General features: G+C 36.4%; 1 protein-coding gene across 1 annotated transcript; it reads right to left on the bottom strand.

Annotated features, from left to right (window-relative positions):
- Positions 1–753: 753 nt before the first annotated feature.
- Positions 754–7,431, bottom strand: LOC134753181 (gastrula zinc finger protein XlCGF26.1-like). The gene is made up of 3 exons (XM_063688978.1): positions 7,190–7,431; positions 6,304–6,507; positions 754–2,697 (listed from the first exon to the last, which is right to left on the bottom strand). Exons 1-3 carry the CDS (start codon positions 7,323–7,325, stop codon positions 1,418–1,420), a joined length of 1,620 nt encoding a protein of 539 aa, XP_063545048.1. The 5' UTR covers positions 7,326–7,431; the 3' UTR covers positions 754–1,417.
- Positions 7,432–9,173: the final 1,742 nt, after the last annotated feature.

Here is a 9,173-nt window from a genome sequence, read left to right as displayed (position 1 = left end):
TAAATGTTTGATGTTTAATATCTACAGAGACTTCCGTCACACATATTCACATGTTCGAGTCCTACAGACGCCATAAAAGAGGTCACTCTACCCGTCAGTCTGATACACTAAAGAGCTCAGTGCTCTGTGACAATGCCTACACCAAATTGTGTATCGTTTGCCGAGACATCTTTCATTTTCATTCATTTTATTCACAAGCAATATTTACATCGCATCGAAATACACAATAACATACAAGGAATAGACGTTAATTTTCAGTAACAAAAATAATTTACTAATAAAAAAAACAATTAAAATAAAATATAGAATGTCAGTCTTAACTTGTAAAACTGCAACTTAAAAACCGGCCAAGTGCGAGTCGGACTCCCGTTCCAAGGGTTCCGTACATTACGCAATTTAAACAATGTATTTTTAATTTTTTATGTGAAACATGAGTGAAATGTCTAAAAAAACCCGGATCAAAAACTAAGTAATTAAGCCCGACTCACGCTTGACTGCACATTTGTAATAGGTTTTCCTGTAATCTATAGGTAAAAATCTACTTTGTGTATTTTTTTCAAAATTTTAGACCCAGTAGTTTCGGAGATAAAGGGGGGGGGGGGAATGAAGAATAGAATAGAAAACGGTTATTGTAAAAATCTACATACAGCACCATACAAGTTTAAAAAGAAGAAGATCTTATACACTAACACGTAAAATTACAAGTAGCTTATACTAACATGCAATAATTACAATATTGATGCTGCTATAGAGGCTACAAATGGACACCACTCAGCATATGCTCTAACATATAGGTATATGCTACAGCGCTGGTCTTCCGTGGAGCCCAGGGCAAGAATATAGCTCAGAACAGTAAAGGCTAATAATTAACACAAAAATGGTCATTTTTTGCCTATTTTCTTGAATAACTTCAAAATTGTTTATCCTAAAATTATAAAAAATATATATATTTGAAATTTTCACAATGAGCTCTTTCATTTGATATGTAACACGATATAGTTTAATTTTTTATTTTTATTTTCACATTTACCCCCCAAACGTGGCCTCCATGTTTAACATGTTTAAAATCCATTTCTTTACGTTACATATTCGTCTTTGGGTCATAAACTTACATATGTATACCAAATTTCAACTTAATTGGTCCAGTAGTTTCGGAGAAAATAGGCTGTCACAGACGGACAGACCGGCACCCTAAAAAAACCCAAAAAAAAAATGTGAATGAATAATTCTAATTAGTGTATAAAATGACAATTCAATAAATAATTTTAATTAGTACGCTGACAAAAGTCTTCCACTGAGTAAAAACACCCTTAAGGGGATAAGTTCGCCTTTGTACACATTTACTGTATTCTCTCTGTGTTATGTACTTGTTTTGTGCAATAAAGTGTTTACTACCACTACTAAAACACTTGCTTAGCTAAGTCCTTAAGTGAGCTTGTGTGTGTAGCTTCATATGGCTCTTTAAGTTTGTTTTAAGCCTGACCTTGTGTTCGCAATAACTACACTGGATAGGTTTCTCACCCGTGTGTATCATTTGGTGATTTTGTTGATCTTTTTTTCTTTTGCACTTGTATTTGCAATAAGTACATTGGAAAGGTTTTTCATCACAGTGTAACATTTCATGACGCCGAAGATCTGATTTTCTATAGCTCTTGTAGTCACAGTTACTACATTCAAAAGGCATTTCCCCAGTGTGTCTATTTTCGTGATTCTGTAAGTCGTCTTTACGACGGCACGCGTAGTCACAGTACTTACACCGGAAAGGTTTTTCACCCGTATGTATCATTTGGTGATTTTGCAGTACTTTATTTCTTTTGCACTTGTATTTGCAATAACTACATTGGTAAGATTTTTCATCAGAGTGTATCTTTTCATGACCCCGTAGTTCTGATTTTGTATAGCACTTGTAGTCACAGTTACTACAGTCAAAAGTCATTTTCCCAGTGTGTCTATTTTCGTGATTCTGTAAGTCGCCTCTACGACGGCACGCGTAGTCACAGTACTTACACCGGAAAGGTTTTTCACCCGTATGTATCATTTGGTGATTTCGTAGTACATTTTTTCTATTGCACTTGTATTTGCAATAACTACATTGGAAAGGTTTTTCATCAGAGTGTATCTTTTCATGACTCCGTAGTTCTGATTTTGTATAGCACTTGAAGTCACAGTTACTACAGGCAAAAGCCTTTTCCTCAGTATGTCTCATTTCGTGATACTTTAAGTCCACTTGACGACGGCACTCGTAATCACAGTATCTACATTTGAACGGCTTTTCGCCAGTGTGGATCATCAGGTGAGTTAGTAAGTTTGGTTTATGCGTAGTCTTGAAGTCACAGTAGTTACACCTGTAAGGCTTTCCACCTGCGTGTATAGTTATGTGAGCCTGCTTTTTATCGCCGTGTAATATTGTATGTCGTTCTGAACTATAATCTCCGGTTGAATTATGTAAAGGTGAGTGAGTGTGTACGTGTTTCTTTAAAACCGACTTGTTCCTGAACCGTTTGCCGCAATGGTGACATTGATAAATGGTGGTGACATTGCGTGTGTGTGCGTGCTCGGCGGTGTGTGTGTGCAGCTTGTATGTGCGGCGCCCGACCCGGCAGGTGCGCCGCTCCACGTCCACCAGCAGGCGCTCCAGCCTGACCGCGCACGAGCGGCGCCGACCCGACACCACCGCAGGGGAGACATGAGCGGGCGCTGCAACACGACCAATAATACTAATGCTATATTTGTAAATATTAAATATCCAACATACCTTAGCAACCTAATAAATACGTGAGTAACCTGATATTTAACACGAGCTGAAACAATCGCACTTAAACTATCGTGAGACATATTTCAAAATATTTATCAGTACGGTTTTTACTCACTATTATTTTTAGTCGCTTTTGGCGACATGTGCACGACGTACAACCGCCGCGGACACTCGTGCCTGAGGATGGATTCCCAAAGAATCCGAAACATGTCGCCAAAAGCGACTAAAAATAATAGTGAGTAAAAACCGTACTGATAAATATTACGAGCTGAAACATTATGAACATTGAACCAAAGAGGATATAATATTATAGAGCGGTACTGTCATAGTAAATTTTGTAACCACAGTAAATTTACTGCCATCTATCGACACACTTTGAAACTAAAAATGAAGATTTTTAAAAATACGATAAAATGTATTTAAATATGGATAAATGTTTTTTTTTATTTGCATTAATTATTTATATTATTTTGTACCATGTTTTTTCACTGATATGCGTTAAAATTGTTAAATAACAAACGAAACCGTCAACGCCCTCTATACGAGAGTAGGCCAAAGGTAGAAGCGCCATCTAATCGAAAATCAAATTTTCGTGATTTTCGAGGCACGTTTTTTCCTTAGACTGTATCCATCTATTACAGAGTTATATCTATCTTTGATTGAACATAGCGCAACAAACGATAACAACAAACAAACAACAATCAACAAACAACAACAAATGATAACAGTAGGGGTTCATAATTTGACAACACATGACATGTTTTTATACGTATTTTCAAGTCCCGTACTAAAATAAAATAAAAGGCCAAGTGCGAGTCGGACTCGCGCACCGAGGTTTCCGTACTTTTTAGTATTTGTTGTTATAGCTGCAACAGAAATACATCATCTGTGAAAATTTCCACTGTCTAGCTATCACGGTTAATGAGATTATTTACTGATGTTTCGGCGAAAATTGCATTGCAGAATTTCACTTGGCAACCGACTTTTCGCCAAAGTTTCATTTGGCCGAATTTCATTTCCCAACTTTACATTATCCAACCTAACCTAACCCAACCTTGTACGTGATTTTTATTTCCCAACTATGGGGGTGCGAAATGAAATGGTTGCGAAATAAAAACTTGCTAAAATTTCATTTGGGAAATGAAACTGATGCCATAAGTTTGTTGGGAAGTGAAATTTGGCGAAAAATATTTTGGCTAAACGGCGGTATCCCTAATGAGATACAGCCTGGTGACAGACAGACGGACAGCGGAGTCTTAGTAATAGAGTCCCGTTTTTACCCTTTGGGTACGGAACCCTAAAAAATGTTCTCGACATAAATACTCTCAGCCCCTTTAGGAAAAAAAAATCTAAAATGCTGAAATTAAATCGGTTTCCAGTAAGTATAACGCCGTTTCATGAAGTTTAAAAATTATCTGGTTTAAAAACAATCAACCCCTTTTAATAATATTGTGTTTTTCTTTCTCATAAAAATATTCGTACCCAATACAAAGTTAAAAACCATTATTTGTGACGTTTTCAACCAAAAGGTACCACATTGTCGCTTGTCGACAAGGTTGATTTTTAATTGAAGCTATATGGAAATAGCGCCTTACTGACAAGCGACAATAAGTACCCTTTTGATTGAAAATGGTACATTTAACCACAAAATAAGTAATAGTACTACCGTACGGAAAGCACACTTCCTACAAACCCGAAGTTTATTATTATATTGTTTAATACACTAGCAGCTAAAAGCTGATTTGTTTTTTTTTACTTGTTTTTTTTTTCTTTACTATTAGGTCTATTAGTGTTCATTTTGTTAGTTGTTTTAAGTGTTTGTCAAGTCTGTTTTTAAAGGTGTTCACTGAAGGAGCACATATCACTGCTTCTGGTAATTTATTCCACTCGCGTACTTCGCGGTTTGATAGAAAGTGCTTCCTAGGATTGCTTGTATTGGGAACTAGCTTAGCGATATAGTTTGATAGCGATTCAGGGTGAGGAAAATGTGACGGAGTGGAGGTTTTTGTGTGGGATGAAATTTAGTTTTTGACACCAGAAATATAATCTACAGTTAGATGGACATGCCATAGCACTCAACTTTTTTTATTTATTTAATTAATTAAGAGCAAATTTTTATTAAATTAAGAGCAAATGAACAAATAATATAATACTCTGCCACTATTAGGGCAAATAATATAATTGATTTTGATAGTTTACTATTGTAAAATTAAGTTATATTAGTAATGCATGTCACGTTTGTGGTTTCAAATTCGCATTGTTTAGTTCTTTAGCACTAGATCTAGAGATAGTTTAACAAACAAGTCTTGTCTGAGCAACCATAATAATTGTAGTTGTCTGTAAATTTTTCATGGGTGATCCTTGCCTGTTATTAAACATTTTATTTATTATTATTATTATTATAATTATCTAATTTCAGTAGTGGAAACTGTTTTGGCTTATGTATGTATTTAAGTGTAATTATCTATATGTGTCATTTTTCGCTGTTTGTTTCCCATAATCAATAAAAAAAAAATATATATATATATATAGGACAAAAATAGAAGCCTGACCAGTGGTCAGAAACAAGATAATGAAAAGAATTTTGACCCACCTAGTCATTTTGTAATTTACTACAAATGAAGACAATGGTATAATGATATTTCGGTGGAATTCATGAATAGAGTATCTACTGGACTGGGGGGTGGGGAAAATGATGTTATGAATTTTGTTGCGTATGTTTGGTCCCTCAAGAGAGTACGAGTATGGGCCATTTACCTATAGAAAACTTATATCTTACTTCTGTAGGACCTGGCATTATGCTGAGTGTTCACCTTTTTCAGTGTAATTATATACAGTGTACAAGTTAGTTATAAGTCTTTTTTTCTTTTTCTTTCTCTGTATGTATTGTATAACTGTGTACTTATACTGAAATAAATGATATTCTCAGGGTTGATATGATTTAAATCAGTGATTTAAATCGTGATTTTAATCAAGGGATTTTTTCAAAAAAATCATTGATTTAAATCATTAAATTTTTACTACAACCAAATCGGCCCAAAATTGTTTAGGGAATTCCCCCCGGACCACTACGGCATGCACACATGTGCAAGCGAGTCATAGCGTAACAGTTTCGGGGAAACCCCGAAACTATAATAGCATGGTACCGAAACAGTTCCAGGATTCCCCGAAACTAAAACACGAGACGCATTTCGCTTTTCGCCCGGTCATTCGTAAATTTCTTAATTGACTAGTGAAAGAGTGAATACAACAAAAAGATGTCTGGAAGAAAAAAAGATGCTGTGTGGGTTTATTTCGATGAAAAAAAGCAGGAAAATGAAAAAATGAAAAAATCTGATTTTAATCAAATAAATCCGATTTAAATCAAATTAATCGGATTATTATGATTTTTTTATAAAAATCATGATTTTTATCAACCCTGGATATTCTATTCTATATCTATGGTGGAATAAAACCAAAAGGAACCAACCTCACGTGTCTTGTCATATTGCCATGGCAAACCACCACCACCACGCTTATATATAAATGTAAAACAAAAATCTACACACCTCTCACCACAAGGCCGACGTCGGGGCGGTGCGGGAGCTCCGGCCCCAGCACGAGCTCGTCCTTCACCTCATGCTTGGGAAACAGGCCGGCCAGCATGGCTGCCTCGCTCACGCCCCACCCGTATGTGCTGTCCTCCTCCTCCTCGCACTCCTCCTTCACACATTCCTCTTCACCCACGAATTCTACTTCCACCTTAACAAGGACTGTCAAGTAGAAATTAAGATAAATATATATGTGAATCAACTTTAAGAACACTTCCCATATTTCGACATATTCCACTAAACATCAAATTTAGAAATACTTATAAAAAAACCTAGAAGTTAGACCAAGAAAAGTGCAACGATTTTGATAGCTTATGCAATTATTTATTTAATTGAATGGCATAAAAAGTCACAAATTATTTTTTTTTTTTTTTTACTAGCCTAATTTAGTGTCCCACTGCTGGGCAAAGGCCTCCCCTCGTTTCCTCCACTCGACCCTGTCGTTTGTAGTGTCCCGCCAATTTGGATAAAATGCGTCTAAGTCGTCCCGCCATCTCCTTTTCGGCCTGTCAAATGTATTTAAAAGTTTTTAAAAGTCACAAATAAATCGAAAATATAACAGGTATGTCACAAGCTTATATCTAAGGTTCTCAGCCATTGAAATACGTCAGAGGTAAGTGAGATCAGGTCATCGGTCAGCTTATGCAATGCAGGTGTTATTAATGGTTTTTTTTCCTCTGTTGTGGGTTTTGGCAGGAGGGATTTTGCCCATGACGACGTTTTATGACGTACCACGCACGATAAGAATGTACGGTGAATAATTTTGATTAGGTAAAAGTTATGTGCTATTAAAATCAAATCGTTGCAGACTTTTCTTAGCCTAACTCTATTTTTCATTGCATACCATGTTTATCGAAGTCACATCGGAGCAGACCTTGGTTATATTCTATGGACCCCCGCAGTTCTGACATGTCCATCTCGGGCTCCTCCTTCACGCGCGCTGGCGCCATGCTGCCAGAGTCGGCACCACTTGTCTCCATCTCTCACAATGCCGCGTCCCAACTCCCGCTCAAAAGTTTACCTTTAATCCAAAATCCCTGATTCAACAGTACAAAGAAGATAATGAATATTTTTTTGTATCCATGATACGTACATAATATTACGAGAATTGAGAATTGTGACAGTTCAGTTGAGTGTTGACATCTCAGAATAATGACATTAATGACTAAAGCAAAGAAGCCGGGCAAAAATAAAAGCTTGGTAAAAGATATCGTATTCACAACACGTTATTACTTTTTGTCTATGAGTGAGTGAGACGACAATCCGCAAGTTCTTTCGTTTTTTTCAGTATTGTCATAAGATGAACTGAGGGAAATGTCAAATGGTCCTATGTGGTCCTATAATATAATCCAGCCAAATAAAATATATGTTCGTTATTTCACAGGTAGGTGTCAACTGTAACAACTTGACATAGTCGTATTATTTTAGTTGAAATATTTCGGGATGTTTCAGCGGTCATCTTGGTTTATTTTAATTTTATTGTTAGGAATAGTCCTGAAAGATTGTTGGAAAACGTGCTGAGTTTTTATTTGTAATGGTTTGAAGTTCCCTTTGTGATAATGTCTTGTGTGATCGAGGGCTGTAAATCGCATACAGGAAGAAAAAAAAATACGCACGAACCGATAACCTTTAATCGGTGAGTTTTGTTCAATTTTGAAGAAATTAATTTATAGGACCTGACCCTAAACATAGAAATCGATATGTTGTTTATGTAATTATTACTTGCATTCAAGTCTATATAGATTTTTGCATATATTTTCGAACTTTTCTGCTAAGTATGAAAGGTTATATTTTTGGCATAGTGATGTATCGACCTCAGATCAATAACCTATCGACATTTACAGCTTTCTTATAGTTTGGCCCAGGACTGTCTCATTTTAATTGATGAGTACAGGCAAGGGCATAAATATATATACATTCCCAAAGTCTCAAAAATATGTGTACGCTTAGACAATAAAATCGTGTTCACATATTTTTAAGCCATTTGTCTAGATCGATATTTATGCCTTCGACTGTACCTATAGTTTTCTTTGTTCTTACTTACTGACAGATTGTGTTTGCCAGACTATAGTTTAATACTAAAAACCGGTCAAGTGCGGGTCGGACGCGCGCACCAAGGGGACCGTACTTTTTAGTATTTGTTGTTATAGCGGCAACAGAAATACATCATCTGTGAAAATTTCAACTGTCTAGCTATCACGGTTCATGAGATACAGCCTGGTGACAGACAGACGGACAGCGAAGTATTAGTAATAGGGTCACGTCTTTACCCTTTGGGTACGGAACCCTAATAAAAAAGACATTAATGATCATTGATGAATGTTCCTTTTATTAATATTGTTGGTAACAAAACTCAACTTTTTATTTCAGATTTCCAAAGGACGAGGAATAGGGGATATTACTGCAATGTTCTGCCACCAGAGTGCAGCACTAGCTTTTTTAGTGCACCGTATCGTAACTTATTCATACTGTACCTTTAACAGGTTTTTGACAAGTTTTACCGGAAAACTCGAATCCGAAATTTCGTTATCTAGCTGCCTCTTTATCGCTCGAATACGCAAGAGTGACAGAGATGTTAGATAACGAAAGTTCGATTTTCTTGTTTCGCGATAGACCCTCAGATTGTGATAGTGGCGCCACCTACGCCGAGTTTCGCGTAATATTCCCTATTATTAAATAAAAAAAATATATTACACGAACGTTTTTTTTTTCATTTCCTATTTGGTACAGTCAGCTGCAGAGAAAAGGTACCCCACGTCCATACTAATTTACAGAACTTTGTATGCAGGGGGGGGGGGGTGGTGCCTTTTCTCTGCAGCTGACTGTAC

The sequence above is a fragment of the Cydia strobilella genome, chromosome 26, assembly GCF_947568885.1.
Source record: "Cydia strobilella chromosome 26, ilCydStro3.1, whole genome shotgun sequence".
Taxonomy (NCBI): domain Eukaryota; kingdom Metazoa; phylum Arthropoda; class Insecta; order Lepidoptera; family Tortricidae; genus Cydia; species Cydia strobilella.
The sequence above is the reverse complement of the archived record's forward strand: the minus strand, read 5'-3'. Positions and strand labels throughout refer to the sequence as shown.

Bases quoted from the DNA above. Each gene is read 5' to 3' on its own strand.
- LOC134753181 (XM_063688978.1), bottom strand. From the start codon at position 7,325: ATGGAGACAAGTGGTGCCGACTCTGGCAGCATGGCGCCAGCGCGCGTG. The intron at 6,508-7,189 runs GTATGCAATGAA...TCTACTTGACAG, and splicing joins ATGTGACTTCGATAAACATG to TCCTTGTTAAGGTGGAAGTA. The intron at 2,698-6,303 runs GTGTGTAGATTT...GTCGTGTTGCAG, and splicing joins CGTCGGCCTTGTGGTGAGAG to CGCCCGCTCATGTCTCCCCT.